At 43.2% G+C, this 20,119-nt stretch overlaps 1 protein-coding gene across 7 annotated transcripts in view; it reads right to left on the bottom strand.

The window, feature by feature from the left end:
- Positions 1-808: 808 nt before the first annotated feature.
- FKBP6 (FKBP prolyl isomerase 6) overlaps positions 809-20,119 on the bottom strand; it is a 53,662-nt gene continuing 34,351 nt past the window's right edge. For 5 of the 7 annotated variants that reach the window (XM_029614518.1, XM_029614513.1, XM_029614515.1 and 2 more), the window contains one exon: positions 809-1,721. In XM_029614518.1, the coding sequence (XP_029470378.1) occupies positions 1,632-1,721 (90 nt within the window). In that variant the 3' untranslated portion in view covers positions 809-1,631. The remainder of the gene's footprint in view (positions 1,722-20,119) is intronic. The other 2 variants (XM_029614519.1, XM_029614514.1) reach the window with 1 other exon arrangement.

Below are 20,119 nucleotides of genomic sequence, written 5' to 3'. Positions count from 1 at the left end.
ACCCACACTTCCTCGGCAGCTGGTATTCCCATACAAACGTTCCACTAGATTTATAATCTATACAGATCCTAGTATGCCAATTAGAATAAACAAGAAAATAGGCTGAAGTGAAATCAGGGTACTATTGCAAGAAAGCTCACCAATCACAGGAAACACTGTCTGCAGAGTTGCTCTATCAAATGGTATCACTGTTCCACGACTGGCCCTGTGCAAATGGTTGGCGTAACTGGCACTATTTCTGGGATTTTGCATGCAACACCGACTCCACATACACATACTGCCTTCCCCCAACCTTTACTCTCTTGCCAATGTACTAAACCACACAGAACAAGAGCAGTGTTGTTACTGACCTGCTCTGAAGTCGCTTTCATTTTGTATAGAAAAATAGGTGCACACATACATGGGACATGTGTAAGTAGTTTTCTTTTGAAACCATCATACAGAATAAAAGGGTTGCAGTGCTATCTAGTGGCCACCTCTCAGCCTGCATAAGCTATAAGCAGCAGAAAAGCAGAGAAGCTTTGTACTAGGAAGCAACACTAGTAAAAGCCCACTGCTAGAGCAGCAGAGAGTATTAATCGACCAGAGACGATCCTGAACAATCGCCAGCATCCTGAAATTATCCTCGGGATTGGTCTTTCTGTACTTTGCGATTTTATTTTACTCCCGTTACATTTTTTTTTTTTCTTTTTTTAACCACCTTATTTATTATTTTGGAAACACGTGTATAAAGGGTCATGTCATACATTTTCCTGAATCTGAACTAAGGTAATTTAAGGCAGAAAGCAAAAGTAATCTGCAAGATAACCTGGTTTTGGGATTGTTCCCCGGGGCTTTTATTGCAACATTTTTTCAAACACAAAACTTTCTCTTCAAACTACTTTTACATTTTTACCTTTATTTCTTACATTTATAAGCAGAAACACTAGAGGCAGCAAACTCTGCCTATTTTATACAGTTTTCTAGAGTATTTTTTTTTGTCTTGCAATAACAAAAACATCAAGGGATGCATGCCATCTTTTCTCAATCATTCTTCACCCATCTGGGGGGCTTTCTAGTGCTCCGTTCTTGATAAAATTCAGTACGTAAAGATGAGGCCTTCACATTGCCCACGCACGACAGCTCTGCATTTTCCAGGTCATAATGTTATAGTGGCAGGTTAATTTTTGTTTTATAAATTCTGTTACTGTATAGCAAACAGAACATGCGGCTCAGAGGTGTTCATCCTGCAGCTCATGTCAGATGCACCCTCTACTGCAAGACAAGTAATCACCCTGTTAGCAGATGACATCAGCTACAGCAAACACCTCCTGAGCTTTGCATTCCATTTTCTCTCTGCAGTAATTGTGTGTGTGTGTGTGTGTGTGTGTGTGTGTGTTCAAAAGGGATGAGAGAGACATCACAGAACATTCAAACGTGGTAGCCCAAAGGTCTAATTTTTACATCGTGATTCATCAGCAGAGGAATGTGTCAGAACTTTCACACCTCGCAACTAGGAAGCACTTTCTTCAAAATAAGTTAGTGGAGTGAGAATAGCATGAAACATTTGCAGAAGTCACTTAATGTGGAACAAACCATCGAAGATTACAAACCATATAGTTTCTTGCAGGATGTACTAATACTGCACAGCTTTAAGTGTGCACACACCGCAGAGGACACAGGAAAGGGGTTTTCTCCTGACTGCGATGCTGTGCTGTTCTTGTCTCCTTGGACAACAATTTCTAGAGAAAAAGAAAACAAAAGCAGAACACACTGACAAGCTTTCACAGACATCAGGGAGCAAGCTAAGGCCAAAAGCTGCATCATGTCATGCTGAGATCCTATCTGTAAAGAACAGTGAGATTCAGGCACAAGAAAAAAGTGAAGGAAGGCAAACAAGTGGCTAGTGCTGGCACCAGAGCCCTCTGCCATCACAGGACTCAAATCACAAAGTATAATATAAGCAAGAGGGCAGAACAAGCCAGACAAGGCAGCCACTTTTCCCTCACAGAGCTGCATCACTCCGGGCAGAAGAAAAAGGATCAGGTCCTTGGTGTAGCTGCGGCACAGTACAATGCTCTAGTGCGCCAGTACTTTCACTGTAAACCAAAGGAATGACAGGCTGGAGCATCTGTACAGCTGGCAAAGCTTCGAATACATTTTCAATACACAGAATTTCAAACTAAAGTTTTCTGGGTGAGTTCCCCGGATGACGCTGTTGGACAACCAACCAGTCTACTATATGATAAACTCGCCTACAAACGAGTTTCTCTCTGAATTTTTTTTTTTGCAGGCCATGGGACTCAGATTTGTCCAACAAAGAGGGTGCTTGGTTTGAAATATAGTAGGGATGTGCAGATTTAAAATTTTCATTTTGGTTTTTTTTTTTTTTTCTGGTTTATATAAAGTTTGTCAGTTCTTTGTGTTTCCTGAACCAAAAACAACACCATTAAATGGCCAAACTCTTGCCCTCCCCCCAAAACAAACAAACAGAAACAAAACAAGTCTCCTGGAGGCCCTCTAAACCTCCTCCTGCCCAGCAAAGAGAGGCCCTGGGCCTGGGCCTCTCTGATTCCGCTCCTGGCCATAGAAATCTAGCCTGGGCCCAGGGCCTACCCAGGCTCCTTCAACCTCCTCTCCTGCCCTTTAAAATTTTCCATGATCTCCTCAGAACCCCTTACCCCGTCCACAGTCCCAACAAGTTGGAAGGGCAGGAGCGAAGCCCACTTGCTCCTGCCCTAACTCTCTGCACTTTAAAAAAAAAAAAAAAGTGCCAGAGAGCCATAGGATGGCACTAAATTGATGTCACCTTGGCGTCTACTTCAGGGACACCTTTCAATCTACCACAACGTCAGACTCTAAGCTTATACAAGTGATGCCCTTCTCATCCCATAAGTATGGACAGGGAATACTAACTTTTATGTAAATCCCTTGGAGCGTCAAAGTGGGTTGAAAACTTAGAATGAAATAGGTCAGGCTGTCCTCCGGTGCCAAGCCTGAACTCCAGGTTGTATCCTTTCAGAGGGGCCCCCTAGGCCAACCACGGCCATTCCTACAGGTTTCTCTTCCCAGAGCTGGTTTCTGATGTCTAAAGCCAATTTTCTACAGTCAACCACTGTACATTATAATCAATCATTTGGGTTCAAATATTAATCTAGTGTTCCTACAGGTCCGTGCCTCTGGCTCCTGCTCCCCGTGCCTTACTGACACATACATGTAGATATGTGTAAAACCTCCGTATCCAAGTCAGCGTGAAACACAGGATCAGGCACAGGCTTTTACGACGTGACAGCATGCGTAACCGCAACTACTTTGATTAACTTCAGCTCATACTCTCCGGCCATCGAAGGTAGTGAAGAGCTGGAGAACGCCACAGTCGAAAGCGACATGAGAAGGACCTCTGAGAAAGGCTGGAGCCTCTTCCAGCTGCAGGTAAGAGACTTATGCCTGGCTCCTGCAAACTGATTACCTCCCTCCCACCCTGCTGAAGAGATTCAGCCAGAAAACTACAAAGCAGAGAATATCTTTAACTTGATAGACAAAAGCTGTGTGTTATTTTAAATTAAAATCAATACTTTTCTGGAAATGAAATATGCCCGAGGCCTGGCTTCCCCTGGTGAGCCTCTTGCCTTGGGACTCGGGCCTCAGATCCTTTACCTAGAATGTGTTTTCAGGTATTTTTGGCTTCTTAGCTTTCCACTACCCCTTGCTTCTAAAGAGAGTAAACATTATAAAAAAAAAATAAATAAATAAACTAACACAGGGGCATGTCACCCAGGACTGTCAAAGGGTTAAACACCACTCCAGGCTGTCAGGGGGGCCTGATGACCCAGCGTTTGGCCTTAACAATGGGGAAATCTATATTCAGCATCTAGAACTAGGAAGGCAGGCATGAAAGCATCTGGACGAAGGCCAGATGAGGAGAAGCATCACAGAATTGCTTCCTGATGAGAGCTGGGGGGGGGGGGGGGGGGGGGGGGAAGAGAGGGGGCTGCACACGGTGGCTCCTTGAAAATAAACAAATGGATATAAGAAGGTGCCATGCTGGGTCAGACCAAGGGTCCGAGGCCCACACCCAGTCCAGGTCAGATCCTTTCCCTGTTGATCATTCTCAGACGTGGGAGGTGGTGATTCTCACACATGCCTGGCTGTTTAATTGTTTTATAAAAAAAACCCAAAAAACCCAATCCCATCTTTCTCAATCTTGTACAAACATTTTTTTAAACTCAGCTGTATATGCTGTTACCCTCAAACATGTTCTCCAGCAACAAATTCCACAGATTAATTGTAAGTTGACTGAAAAAAAAATATTTTTTTAAATTTCATTTTAAATCTGCCACCAGTTAGCTTCATGGAGTGTTCTCTAGTTCTAGCACTGTTTGAAAGGATAAAACAACTGTTTCCTATTAACCTGTTCCACAGCATTTAAGAACATAAGAAACTGCCATGCCGGGTCAGACCAAGGGTCCATCAAGCCCAGCATCCTGTTTCCAACAGAGGCCAAACCAGGCCACAAGAACCTGGCAATTACCCAAACACCAAGAAGTTCCCATGCTACTGATTCAATTAATAGCAGTGGCTATTCCCTAAGTAAACTTGATTAATAGCCGTTAATGGACTTCTCCTCCAAGAACTTATCCAAACCTTTTTTGAACCCAGCTACACTAACTGCACTAACCACCTCCTCTGGCAATAAATTCCAGAGCTTAATTGTACGTTGAGTGAAAAAAGATGCACAATAAAGCTCTGGAATTTGTTGCCAGAGGATGTGGTTAGTGCAGTTAGTGTAGCTGTGTTTAAAAAAGGTTTGGATAAGTTCTTGGAGGAGAAGTCCATTGTGATTTTATAAACTTCCATCATATCTCCTTTCAGTCGTCTTCTTCCTGTGGAAAAGCCCTAACCCGTTTAAGTCTCTTCTTCATAAGGGAGCCGTTCCGCCCCCTTCTTCATTCTTGTTGCCTTTCTCTGTAGCTTTTCCAGTTTTGCTGTTTGAGATGCGGTGACCAGAACTGCATACAATGCTCAAGGTGAAGTTGCACCATGGATTGATACAGAAGCATGATGATATTCTCCACTGTTTTTTTTCCCCCCAATTCCTAACACTCTATTTGCTTTTTTGATTGCTGCTGCACGCTAAGCTGATTGCAACGTATTTTCCACAATGAATCCAAGGTCTTTATCCTGAGTGCAATGCCGAATGTAGAACCCAGTACTCTTTGGGTGTGTGTGTATATATAGTTAGGATTATTTTTCCTCATGAGCATCACTTTGCACTTGTCCATGTTACATTTCATTTGACAATTAGATCCTGTTTCCCAAGTCTCACAAGGTCCTCCTGCCGTTCCTCAGTCTGCTATTTTTTTTTTAAACTATTTTGAAGAATTTTGGGTCATCTGAAAACTTGATCACGCCGCTCTGTGCTCCCTTTTCCAGACTGTTGGTGAATAAGATTGCCATGCAGAAGATCTTCAGTTTAGTCCCCAGGCTGAATCTTACGCTCCTTGGGTCTGGGGTTGCTATGAAGGCAGCCATTACAGCCTCCTGGGGGGGGGGAAGTGTGCATCACTGCTTAAGGTTTACACCTAGTGGTTGGCTTCATGCCCCATGACTGCAGGATTCTGAAAGGAGCCACCAGCTCAGGACTATCACTGCCAGGATCAGAATAGGTATATTAGTGGGTGAAGGAATATAAAATGGATGGGGGGAGTCCCCGAGTCGTTACAAACTAAGGCTTATGGCATCAGATCCCAGCCCTAGCTCTGACAGCTGCAAATACAAAGCAGGAGCAAGAGAAAACTGCAGAGGTAAAAAAACAAACAAACCTACAACAGTCCCAGTACAGTTCCCTGGGGCACTCCACTATTCACCCCTCCCCCCACTGGAAAACCAGACCATTCAGTCCTACTTTTGTTTCCTATCTTAAAACCAGTCACCAGTCCACAACAGAACATTGCCTCCTTATCCCATGACTTCAATTTCCTGAGGAGTCTCTCATGAAGGACTTTGCCAAATGCCTTCTGAAAATCCTGCTACACTATATTGACCAACCCACCCTTACCTACAGGAACTAGAAGATCTGAACAGATCACCCCAATATTGAAAGAACTTCCCTAGCTACCGGTCAAATACAGGGCCCAACATAAAACCTTGTCCCAAATTCATAAAACCCTCTACAATGAAAAAATTGAATGGCTAACTTCATCACTTCATTTCCACATCCCTTCAAGAATTACTAGATCAACCAGATGTTGCCAATTCCTTCCCCTAAAATTGCACAACTAAATAATGTAAGAAAAAGAACTATCTCCATTGCTGGACCCCAACTATGGAACTCTATTCCACAGGAATTATGATTAGAAGCAGACATTAAATTATTTAAAAAGGACATTAAAACTTGGCTTTTTAAACAAGCCTTCCAAGAGCTGTTAACATAATGATTTCAAACTACTGATTTTATACCAAGGTAATGTATATATTTTTTATTTTATTTCTACTCTTACTATACTGCCTCTCTAATTGTTTAAATTTTTATTTAAATTATTTAGCCTATTTTAGTTTATGATTTTATTTATTTACATTATGAAACTATTATCTACTTCCTTTCTTCTTTTGGAAATGCAAATATTTTTAAATGAATATTTGCTAACTACTGTAAACTGATTTGATATGCTCACATGAAAAGTCGGTATATAAAAATTATTAAATAAAAAAAATAATAAAATATATGCATATTTACATCTTCAAAAAAATTCTAACAGATTAGTATTACACGACTTCTTTTTGCTAAATCCATGCTGGCTCTTCCCTATTAAGACCCATCTATCCATGAGACCAGCAATTTTGTTCTTAACAATAACTTCCGCTATTTTAACAGGCACCACTGTCCGGGCTCATAGGTCTGGAGTTTCCTAGATCACTAGTGGGGCCCTTTTAAAAAAACTGGCATTACACTGGCTATTTTCTAGACCTCAGTGGAAAATTTGAAAGATAGGCTACAACTTACTGGTAGAAGTCTGAAGTTTCATATTTGACTTCCTTCAGAATTCTGGGGTGAATACCATCTGGTCCTGGGGATTTGCTACACTAAGTGTCTTATTTTCCAAGGCTATCGCAGGCTTGCGCTAACAAGCAGAGTCAGCCCCGGAAGAGGAGTAGTCGGGGCGTCACTGGGGCCGACTCTGCGAAGACGCCGCGGAAGGCGAAAAGGTAAGGGCCTTTTCGTGTCCTATTTCGCGCCCAATAGCTACACCTTCTATGGTGGCTCTATTGGGTGCGAAACCGGCAGTGATCGCACCGCGGTGGTGCGATCGCTGCCGGCTAACGCAGGACCGCCCCCCCCGCTTCAACCCCACGCCCCCCATTAGCGCAATTTTCTAAAGTATCGCAGGCCTGCGATACTTTAGAAAATGAGGCCCTAAGTTTGTCAATTTGCTTTTGCCTACAAAGAATAGTTCTAGTGTAGGTGTTTCTGCAACATCTTTTGCAGTGAAGGCCAAAGCAAAGAATTCATTTTTTTTCTGCTACAGCTTTATCCTCTCTGACCACTTGTTTTACCCTTTAACCATCTAAAGGCTCAACTGACTCCCTCCTAGGTTTCTTATTTTTAATGTACCATCCTTGACTTAAGGCATTTCAAGTTACATTATCCAACTTACAGCATTTTTTTTTTTTTTTACTTTTAGACACCTGGGCGTCTCCTAAAAGGTACACATTGGTGTACTGATGACCATGAGGCTTGGTGAGGTGACATCAGTAGGGAGTACCAGGGACTTCCTCTCCCTAAAACAGTATCCATGCAATGGCCTGTGAAATGCCTTGGCACGTTCCCCTTCACAAACATAAAAGTATTGCTTTAAAAATGTGTCTGTGCTTTTTAAAATACTGCACATTACTACATTCCAGGTAATTTTGGTAAAAATCGGGTCTTGGGCTCTGGTACTAGAACCCAGCCCCCATTTATGACATTGTTCTTATGGGTCAATTGGTTTCAACTTACATTTTGACTCAAGACATGGTTTTCAGGAACCAATTGTGTCTTAAGTCTGAGGACTTTTTTGCCTTCTTGGCAAGTCTCTTCTCGAATTCTTTTTTGGTCTGCCTTATTAATGTTTACATCTAATTTAATAGTGCTTAAGCTTTTTCTTTTCTTCATTAGGTCCTGCTTTTTGTTTTTTGTTTTTTTTAAAGGAGGTCTTTTTCACTTCAGTAACTTTTCATATCACCATTTTGTCATGCTGGCAATAGTTTGTTCTTCCTTTGATCTTTTATCTGGCATTCCAAGATGGTATTTTTATGCAGTCCTCATTAAGACATTTAACTCTTGTAACTACTTTTTTTTTTATATCCGTATAATTTTATCATAGTTTCCCTTTTTAAAGTTAAATGCTCCTGTAGTAGTTTTATTAATTTATTCTCCCTCCAGAGCATATATGAAATTTGATTGCATTGTGATCATTATTGCCAAGCTACACCATTCACTGTTGCTCCTTGGACCAGATTCTTGCGCTACCCTGATAACTATATCTGAAGTGGTTGCTCCAGTCATCAGTTCTGGGACCAGCTGCTCCAAAAAGCAGTCATTTATGGCATCCAGGAACTTAATCTCCCTAACATACTCCGATACAACTGATATTGGAGTAAATGAAATCTCAGAGGACGATTTTGTTTCTAGCATTAGTAGCCCGTCCAATCTCTGTTAGCATTTCAGACTGTTTCACTATTCTGGTCAGGTGCCCAGTAGCATGCCATATTGCTATACTGGTCTTCCCCACCACACGTGGAATTTCTACCATTCAGATTCCAGAGTGCAGTTTGTTTCCTGCAGCACTTCTACCCTACTTGGCTGAACACCTTCTGCACATATAGTGCCCCACCCTACCACCAAATCAATCCACCTTGTCATTTAAATGTCTCATTGGCTGTCCTTTTTTGGAGTTGCCTATTATGTCTGTACCTTATGTCTTCATTTAGTGTTATGCAATTAAATTCTCATCTTATTTTTAGATTTCTGGCATTTGCATACAAACTGAGCCTATGCTTTTTATTTATAACCTGCTCAGTAGCAGTGGACTCGGGTAATTTGAAATCATTTGGATTTGTCTGTTCTTCACTTAAATTCACTAGCGCTACCTCTCTTTTTCTGCTGCCTTACTGTTGATACTCTAATTTCCCTTGCAGATACCATGTGCTCCTGAAAACTGCCCACCTTTTCCCCACAATCTATTTTACAAACTGCCTTATCTCCTTTTTAATTGTTAGTGCCAGTAGCCAGATTTCATTCTGGTTAAGGTGGAGTGCATTCCATCAGAATAGGCTTCCCCTTCCCTAACAAACCTAAAGACCTTCATCCACACGTTGAGATTCTAGAGTTCAGTTTGCCTCTGAGGTCCTTCAGATGGAACTGGAAGTATTTTTGATCACAGTATCCTGGAGGCTCTAGACTGTAAAATTTCCTACCTAGAAGGAGAAATTACTACTTACCTGATAATTTCCTTTTCTTTAAAGAAGATAGGTGGATCCACACCAGTAGGATAAGCAGATGAAGCTGATGTCACGATATATACACCCCTGCACCAACATCAGCCCGCCAACTGCGAACAAACTAACAAAACTTGATTATTAACAGATAACCATTCCGGCACTCAGCCAACAGGAAAACACTGAGCTCAGACAAGGAGCGTAATAACACTAGTCTAGGGACTGGATTGACATTTACCAGTAACCCCTGGAACACACAGCCACACAGGAGGACAACAGCAAAACCATCCGGCAGTCAAGGGCGGGAAGGTGGATCAACCTAGCTTCATTAAAGAAAAGGAAATTATCAGGTAAGTAGTAATTTCTCCTCTCTCAGCATTCAGATAGGTGGATCCACACCAGTGGTATGTACCAAAGCTACTCCTGAACAGGGCTGGAGGCTGCCCACGGTCCAATCAATACTGCAAATGCGAAGGCTGCGTCCTCCCAGACTTGCTCATTCAAGTGGAAAAGCCTAGAAAAGGTATGTAAGGAAGATGATATCACAGCTCAACAAATCTCAACAGGAGAGAGCAATCTAATCTCTGCCCATGACACTGCCTGAGCCCTAATGGAATGAGCTCTAACCTGACTAGGCAACAGCTGCTCAGCATCCATATACATGGCTGTGACTACCTCCTTAATACAGTGGGCTATTGTAGCCCATGACGCTGGTTCACCGTTTAGTCCTGTTATGGAATATAACTAGATGATCAGTCTTCCTGAGAGGTTCTGAAACCTCTAAATACCTCAAAACATACCTCTTGACACACAAGTACTTCAACAGGAGATATTAATCCATCTTTCTCTCCCTGTCCAGAATCGGCAGGGAAATTGACTGTTTCAAGTGAAAATTCGAGACCACCTTTGGCAAAAAGGATGGAACAGTATGCAACTGTATTGGCCCCAGAGTCACTCGCAGAAATGGTTCCTGGCAAGACCAGGCCTGCAGTTCGGAGACACTACGCACAGAACAAATTGCCATAAGAAACACTGTTTAAAGTAAGCAACCTCAAGGAAAAGCTACACAGGGGTCAAAAGGTGGGAACTGCCAGAAAATCCAACCCAGATTAAGAATCCACAAGGGCACTGGCAACTGCAGTGGAGGACAAAGATGCTTCAACCCTTTTAAGAAATGAGAAACATCTGGATGAGCCAACAAGAAGCAAGGAACTTCCACACTGTGAGATGTTGCCAGCAGGTCTAGAGAATGGGTGGCCCCAGTGGTCCAGTATGAGCTGGAATGCCTCGTTTGACAATTTCCATTCTCCTGGGTCCAGACTCTGTCTGCTGAGAAAGTTTGCTCTTACATTGTCTTTTCCTGCAATGTGGGAGGTTGAGATCTCTTGAAGAACCACTTCCGCCCATTCCATGAGTTGGGCTATATCCTGCAACACTTGATGGCTCTTGGTTCTCCCTAGTGATTGATGTAAGCCACTACCTGTTGCATTGTGTGACATTATCCGGACAGCTCGACCCTGCAATTGGTTGACGAATCATAAGCATGCCAACCAGCTGACCCAGGCTTCCAGCCGATTGATGCTCCAGAGAGACTCTTCGGTACTCCAGAGCCCTTGCGCTGTCAACTTCTGACAGCGAGCCCTCCAACCCTGGAGTCTTGCATTTGTCACAAGTACTAACCAGTCCGGAGATCGTAGGGAAACCCCCTTCCTTAGATGGTCCGCTTGCAACCACCACTGCAGTTATATGCTGATCTCCACCGGTAGGTGAAGCCGTATCGAATGTTGATTCTGTGGACTACAACAAGCCAGCAGAGTGCACTGAAGAGGGAGCATTTGCGCTCTTGCCCGTGGAACCACCTCTAGGGTGGCTGCAATCAATCTGAGCAACTGTAGATAAGACCACACTGTTGATCATATTGTTTGTCAATAGTCGCACTTGCGCCATCAGCTTCTGAATGTGTTCCTCCATCAGGAACACCCTGCCTTGCTTCGTGACGAACCGAACACAGAGATACCTCAGTGTTGAGGATGGCTGTAGATTGCTCTTGACTAAGTTCACCACCCAACCTAGTTCCTGTAGCAAGGAGATCACCTTGCGTGAGACCAAAGGCTCTCTTCCAGACTCCTGGCCCAAATCAACCAATCATCTAAGTACAGGCAAACCAGAAAGCCATTCTCTCTTAACACTGCCGCAACCACCACCAACTTAAATGGCAGTGCTTGAATGGGATGTTGTCACTCCAAAACAGCGAAATGCAGAAACAGTTGGAAAGATTCAGGTACGCCTTTGACAAGTCCAGAGATATCAGAAACTCCCCCAACTACCATTATCACCGAGTGTAATGTTTCCATGTGAAAACGAGTAACCCAAAATGATGGTTGACTCCCTTGAGATCTAGGATGGGGCAAAAGGAGCCTGCCTTTTTGAGCACAATGAAATAAATGGTTCCTTTTCTTTTTCTCATTGGACATTTTTTTCAATCTCTGCGGCTGAAAATGTAATATGGGATGTTAGAACAGTGTTTCTGTGGTCCCCATGGGGTGAGAGGGTGGGTGGGGTGGATGTGGGGGTGCTTTAGTGATTGGAAATTGTGGGATGGTTTACAATGTTGTAGTGTTGCGAGACGTGGTGCATAAGTATTCCTGCATCGCGGCTGGGATGATTGGTTATTATTGATCCCTATATTTATATTAAAAATTGTTGAAACTAAAAATATCGCATCCCACAAACACTATTCAACTTAAAAAAAAAAAAAAAAAGAATCCCCAAGGTTAAGTGGAAACAATGGACTCAGCTCCGCTAACAATAGTCCCTTAGGACAATCAGAGTATCTTGAAGAAAACCGGAACCCACTTACCCAATTTGTAGGAATCCAGCTGCATGAAAGATCCCGGAACCTCATTTTTTCTGGACAAGGATCTAACAGAAAAAAGTTGGCCACCTCAAGGCAGCCCTGGGCGGGAAGGTGGACTAGCTTGCTTTACTTTGAGGAAAGGAAATTATGTAAGAAGTAATTTCATTTTCCTCTTCATCCAGGCAAGCCAGTCTACATCAGTGGGATTAACTAAAACTACTCCCCCAAAGGGTGAGAGGCTGCCTGAGGCCTAAGCAGCACTGCCCTAGCAAAGGCAGAATCTCCCATGCCGCCACATCCAGTCGGTAATACCTGGCAAATGTATGCAAAGAAGACTATGTTGCCGCTCTACAAATCTCTGCCGGAGAAAGCAAACTGAGCCCAGGTCGAATGCGCTCTGTCATTTTTTGGAACAGGCTTCCCAGAATCCACATAGACTGCCAATTCTACTTTCTTAATCCAATGAGCCACCATGCCCTAAGAAGCTGCCTCCCCCTTCTTCACCTCCCATTGAAGAAAAAGCATATCCGATTTCCAAAACTTGTTCATAACCTCCAGATAATGCAATAAGTGCCTCCACATGTCCAATGGCTGCAATTTCCTGTATTCCTGACAATCCATACCTTAATCCGAGGATGGTAACACAACTGACTGGTTTAAGTGAAATTCCGAAACCACCTTCAGAAGAAAGGCAGGTACCATACGAATCTGCACCTTATCCAGAGTGACAATCAAAAAAGGGTCTCTGCACAAGGCTTGAATTCCATAATCAAATAGCAACCAAAAACACCTTCTTCAGAGTCAGTAATCACAAGAAATACCCCGGAGAGGACGAAAGGTCGGACTTGCCAGAAAAGGAGAGAACCGGATTCAAATCTCACAAAGGATACTGGGAAACGCAAGGGAGGTCTAAGTTGTTTTACTCCCCTTCAAGAACCTAGATACATCTGGGTAAGAAGAGAGCTATCTCCCCTGCACGCGGCCCTGTTAACATGCTTAGCAGCCATCTGCACCTTCAGCGTGGTCAAGACTAATCCCTTACTCAGACCTTCTTGTAAAAATTCCAAGATTTAGGGAACAGCCCAAAGCAGGAAAAGAAGCGTGATTCTGACACCAATACTCAAACACCCGCCAAACGCAAATATATGCCAAGGAGGAGGAAAACTTGTGTGCTCTCAAAAGCATTTCCACCACTGCCCCCGAGTAGCCTCATTTTAACAACCTAGTCCTTTCAAGGGCCTAACTGTAATACAAAACTGACTGATTGTAATGAAAAATTGGTCCCTGCCATAACAACCCCCCAGAGAAAAGGGAGTTGCCAAGGGTCCCCCATCAGAAGGGGATGTAGATCCGCGTAACACGGCCTGCACGGCCCATCCGAGGCCACCAGAAGCACCACGTCCGGATGTCATGCTAACTTCTGCAACAAACAGCTGATCATGGGCCACAACGAAAATGCATAGAGTAACTTCTCTTGTGGCCATGCCTGGACTAGGATATCCACTCCAAGAGCTTGAACAACCTTGTCAGACTGTAAAATCTCTCCACTTTCGCATTCTTAAGAGTCAACATTAGATCCAGGAAGGGACACCCCAGAGATCCATGATAAGACAACACTTTGGGAGCCAGTTCCCATTCTCTCGGAACTAACTCATGAGGACTGAGATAATCCACCTACACATTGTCTACTCCTGCTATATGGGAGGCTGACAGTGCCTGTAAATTAAGTTCCACCCATGGCAGAACGATATCCATTTCTAGAGATACTTGTCAACTTAGAGTCCCTCCTTGGTGATTTACGTACACCACGCAGTTGTGTTGTCTGACATAACTTTCACCACCTTTCCTTCTAGCCAGTCCACGAACTGAAGGAATTCTAGTCGAATCGCTTGTGCCTCCAGTCGATTGATGGACCAAGTGCCTCTTCGGGAGTCCACAGCCCTTGTGCCACCAACTCCTGACAGTGTGCTCCCCAGCCCTGGAGACTCGCATCCGTGGTGACCACCAACCAGTCGGGAGTCTGCAAATCCACACCTTTTTCTAGATGCTCCCTTCTCAACCACCTTGTCACCTCCAGTGGCAAGGCCAGTATCACATTGTACTCCTGAAACAGGGGATTCCATCGAGAAAGGAAAGACCACTGCAGAGGATGCATATGAGCATGCATCCCAGGTACAACCTCTATTGTCACAGTCACAGATCCCAACATCTGCAGATATGACCAGACTGACGGACTGATCACTGCATGCAGGGCCTGGACCTGACTTCAGATCTTCTGAATGTGAGACTCTGGGAGAAACACCTTGCCTTGTCAAACCGGATGCCCAGATACTCCAGAACCTGAGATGGCTGCAGGTTGCTCACTATCTACCCCAGGTGCTGCACCGAAGGATGGACCCCCAAAATTTCACTGGGAGGAATGCAGGATTCCGGAGCTGGAGGCCCCGTCTTTGCCTGGCTTCCTTGGCCGAAAGGACTGAGATCTCCCAAATATCCGAGATCTCCAACTACTTGAACCTCTGGAGGAGCGAAAATGCAGAGAGCTCTAAAATCATCCCTTGGCTTGGGAAAACCGGGGAGTCGACTTCTTATCCTCCAGCAATTGAAGAAATTTCGACTTTCCCCATCAATCCGCCATCTTCTCTAATTCCTCCCCAAACAACAAGCGCCCCTTAAAAGGTAACTTTGTAAGGTTCGATTCTGAAATAGTATCAGCAGAACAGCTGTGTAGCCACAAGATCCTTTGGGTTGCAATCACCAAAGTCACCCCTCAAGCTGCTGTGCATGCCACATTATAGCCAGCATCCACCTGGAAAGCAGCTCCCGGCTCCAGGTATGGGCCATTCTCTCCCAGAGCTTCCTAGACTAACTGTACCCCAGCCCTGGCCACCATACAACAGGAAGCGATTTGGAGATTCATGGCCATCGCTTCAAAGGCCTGCTTCAAAATAGCTTCAATCTTCCGATCTTGAGCGTCTTTAAATCCACACCTCCTTCCACCAGAATGGTGGTTCGCTTTGTCACAGCACAGACTAATGTGTCCACCTTAGGAAACTGGAGTTGCTCCCTCTCTTTAGGGTCCATAGGATACAATCCCGCTAAGGAGCGACCTTTAAAATTAGCCTCAGATGCACTCTATTCTAAATCTATCAGCTCCTAGACATCCTCGTGCAGAGGAAAAAAACCAGAGTTCACTTTGGATCTTTGGCTGCTGCCAGCAAGATCTCCTCAAACCCAAGAGCTTTCAAGTTCTGTAAACTTAAACCGGACATCTCAGCCCTGTGAAAAAGTTGCAGCATCTGGGAGAATCTCCCCCTCTTCCAATAATGGATTGTTGGGATCCCCATCCTTCCGAGGATTCAGATTCCCTATCTGAATGACCTGAAGGATCTCGGTCCTCGCCTTCTCCCTTCGTCTGCTTCCTTCTCTTCTTCCTGGAAGGAGACAAGGACTCCTTGGAATGCTTTCTATGTCCTAAGGAGGGAGACTTCTGAAGCGGACAAAACCTAGCCTCTTCCTGCGAAGCTCCTTGCCCCTGACAGAAGGCCTGGAAACCCTTAAAAAAAAGCCACCAATGAGATGGCAGAAAGATCCATCCTCGGGGTAAGCAAAACCCTCTTGGAGCCCATTCCCAAGGGGACTGGCTCGAGAGGGGGCAGGGAAGACTTCTGCTGCTCTGGTAGGAGTTGCCCCCACAATTTCTGCCTATGAAATGGGGGCCTCTGAGGCCCCTGCAGGGACCAACTCTCCTGTAGAAACATCCCTCTGGGTCTCCACACACTTGACACATACTGAGGGCCCTCCTTGGACTAAGGACCCTCATATGGCATGCTGAGCAGATGCAAAGTTTCTTCCCGCACTGTTCCCCCAAATACCATGTCACACTCTCTCTCTTTCCTCTAAAAGCTGAGCAAATGCATCCTACCACGTGCCTCAGCAGTTCCTGCCGATCAAAATGGCGCCTGCCACGTGTGGCTTTGCTGCTGAAACTTTCCTGGTTCCCGTAGCCCTCTTGAATTGCGTGGCCTCTGCTGCCCGGCCTGCAAAAGATCACGCCGGCACCCGCTCCCAGTACTGCTCGACGTGCATGCTATTTTTTTTTCTCCAATAAAACTTTCCACAGAAAGCAGGACCAGACAGAGAAAAGGACTATGCGCAGCAGGTCTGAGCCCAAGGCCTCCTTATCCTATTGGATCTCTTCTGCTGCCCGAAGGAGGGCTAGGTTCGCAGCCTTCACCTCACTCCTGTTCTTTATTTTTTTCTTGTCTCCTGATACTGGTTTCGAGGGAGGGAGCTACTGCTTTCACCACAGGAAGTCAAACCATCCTGCTCAATCCAGGCAGGCCAAGATCCACAAGCACCAATGCATGTCCACCACCTGTTAGAGACAGAGAAAAACTGGCTGGCTGGTGTCTGAGCACAGCTATATGAGGGTGACGTCAGTGAGTCTTTGTTCTCCGTCTCCACCTGCTGGTTGGAGTGCACAACCCACTGGTGTGGACTGGCTTGCCTGGATGAAGAGGAAGCAGAATTATGAAGCAGCATGACTCACTTATTTTAATTTTTTTTTTTACTCTATTGAAGTATATGCATTGGTTTTATGTTAATTGTGCATATAATATTGTATTATGCTGATTTTATGATTGTTTTATTGTAATCTGCACTGAACAGATTTTAGAAAGTGGCAGAATTCAAATATTTTAAAATAAAAAATAAATTACCTTAACATCCAAATGGCAGATGAAATTTAATGTGGATAAGTGCAAGGTGATGCATATAGGGAAAAATAACCCATGCTATAATTACACAATGTTGGGTTCCATATTAGGTGCTATACAACCCTACCCCCCCATTTAACACTGAAACGCTAAAAGACAAACTATAAGATGAACGTAAATCTTTTAATCACCCTGACTGTACTACAGCAACAACAGCCTGGATCAACCTGACTAGAAAGATAGTGGATGACAAACTCCCAAAAGACCATAATCGCAAAAGAACCAAAACAAAAAAACCCATGGTACACGAAACACATTAAGGTACTGAAACAAAAACTTAGGAAAATAGAGAAAATCTGGCAAAACCACAAATCGATTGACCACCTGACACAATATCGTAAACAACTAGCCTTATACAAAAAAACAATTCTCGAAGCCAAAAAAACATACTTTAGCACAAAGATAGAAAAACACATGAATAACCCCAGAACTCTATTCAAAATAGTTGATAATCTTATCAAAGACAACGCAAACTCACCGGAGAATATACCCGAAAACAGATGCAATGAAATAGCAAGATTTTTCAATGATAAAATTGAGAGCCTAAGAAACAAAATACCTAAGACACCCAAACAAGAGATTAAAAATGTGTAAAAGAGACGTGACACCATGGTCCGAATTTGACGAAATAACAGACAACCAGGTTGCGAACATGATCAAGAAACTAAATCCCGCCCCACACCACATTGATTCATTACCCATAATGGAAATTAAAAAGCTTACTGAAATCACCGCTCCAACTCTTGCAAAAATTATAAACTACTCCCTAGAAGAAGGACACGTGCCAGACACACTGAAAGGAGCAATCAAACCAATAATCAAAAAGAAAAACTTGGACCCCCAAATACTAGCTAACTACAGACTAGTGTCTAATCTACCTCTAATGGCAAAATTAATCGAAAAAACAGTACAAAACACAGATAGCCGAGCACTTAGATAATAACAATATCCTTTACCCATCTCAGCACGGTTTCTGTAAACACTATAATACTGAAACACTCCTAATTGCTCTAACAGATAATATACTAAGAGGGTTCGATAACGGAAAACAATATATTCTGATATTACTAGATTTATCAGCAGCTTTTGACACAGTGAATCACATTATACTAATCAAAAGACTTGAAGAAATAGGTCTACAAGACAAAACAATCAAATGGTTCAGATCATACTAAACAGAACTTTTCAAGTTCAAATTAAAAACACGCTATCCGACAAGATTACCTTGAAAACAGGAGTCCCACAAGGGTCAGCACTATCCGCTACACTGTTTAACATATCTTCTGCCACTATGCCATCTCCTCGCAGGACTGGGAATCATACACTACATCTACACTGACGACATCCAGTTAATCCTACCAATTGATGAAACTATTGAAAAAACAATAGGCCTAGCCATGATGTATCTGGACATAATAAAACAACTACTAAACCAAATGGAGCTAATAATCAACATTGATAATACCGAATTTATACACTTAGAAAGGAAAAGCATGAATATCACATAAACTCCAATATTTCTCAATAACAACAAATTGACTTAGCAAAGAAAGTTCGCAATCTCGGAGTAATAATTGACAATGAACTAAACCTCAAACAACAACAACACATATCATTAAAGGTTAAGGAAGGTTATGCAAAACTCATGATACTAAGAAAACTGAAACCATTACTATCCTTACCAAACTTTCGTACTATACTTCAATCCCTAATTTTCGCCAGCACAGACTATTGTAATGCCTTGCTACTAGGCCTACCCAACACTACAGTAAGACCTCTACAGATTTTACAAAATGCTGCAGCTAGAATCCTCACTGGAAAAAACAAGAGAGACCACATAACAGATACACTCGCCACCCTACATTGGCTTCCCATAGAATGAAGAATACAGTTCAAAGTACTGTGCTTAGTACACAAACTTATCCACGACGATAAAGCAGAATGGCTGAACACAGCACTTAGAGTACATGTCCCAAACAGAAATTTAAGGTCAGCAAACAGAGCACTCCTTCCCATTCCTTCTGTGAAAACTGCAAGATTTACCCAAGTGAGGGACCGAGCACTGTCTCTAGCCGGTCCCATATTATGGAACTCCATGCCCTTTGACAGACTCCAGAGCAATCATAAACTTTTCAAAACACATCTCAAAACCTGGCTTTTCATACAAGCCTTCAAGAAAGTAAATTGATGCAGGCAATTAATCAAGGATATGCGGCATAAAGCACTGAATGCCTAATTTAATGCTCCTTACTGAATTACTTCATCCTATTTAACTGTAGTCAACCATCAGGACTTATTACCATGAAACACTCAATTCCCCAATTAAATGCCTTTTTTGTTACCGAAAACTAATGGCACCCCCTATGTAATGTACGACCCATTTTTTTTTGATACAGGTGCCCTACTGTAACCCGTTATGATGGTGAATAACTTAATGATGGTATATAAAAACTCCTAAATAAAATAAATAAATAAACCCAAGAAAGAGATCTAGGTGTCGTAGTGGATAACACATTGAAATTGTCTGTTCAGTGTGCTGCGGCAATCAAAAAAGCAAACAAAGTTGGGAATTATTAGAAAGGGAATGGTGAATAAAACGGAAAATGTCATAATGCCTCTGTATCGCTCCATGGTGAGACCGCACCTTGAATACTGTGTACAATTCTGGTCGCCGCATCTCAAAAAAGATATAATTGCGATGGAGAAGGTACAGAGAAGGGCTACCAAAATGATAAGGGGAATGGAACAACTCCCCTATGAGGAAAGACTAAAGAGGTTAGGACTTTTCAGCTTTGAGAAGAGACGACTGAGGGGGGATATGATAGAGGTGTTTAAAATCATGAGAGGTCTAGAACGGGTAGATGTGAATCTGTTATTTACTCTTTCGGATAGTAGAAAGACTAGGGGGCACTCCATGAAGTTAGCATGGGGCACATTTAAAACTAATCAGAGAAAGTTCTTTTTTACTCAACGCACAATTAAACTCTGGAATTTGTTGCCAGAGGATGTGGTTAGTGCAGTTAGTATA

This window comes from Rhinatrema bivittatum, chromosome 8, assembly GCF_901001135.1.
Source record: "Rhinatrema bivittatum chromosome 8, aRhiBiv1.1, whole genome shotgun sequence".
Lineage (NCBI taxonomy): Eukaryota > Metazoa > Chordata > Amphibia > Gymnophiona > Rhinatrematidae > Rhinatrema > Rhinatrema bivittatum.
The sequence above is the reverse complement of the archived record's forward strand: the minus strand, read 5'-3'. Positions and strand labels throughout refer to the sequence as shown.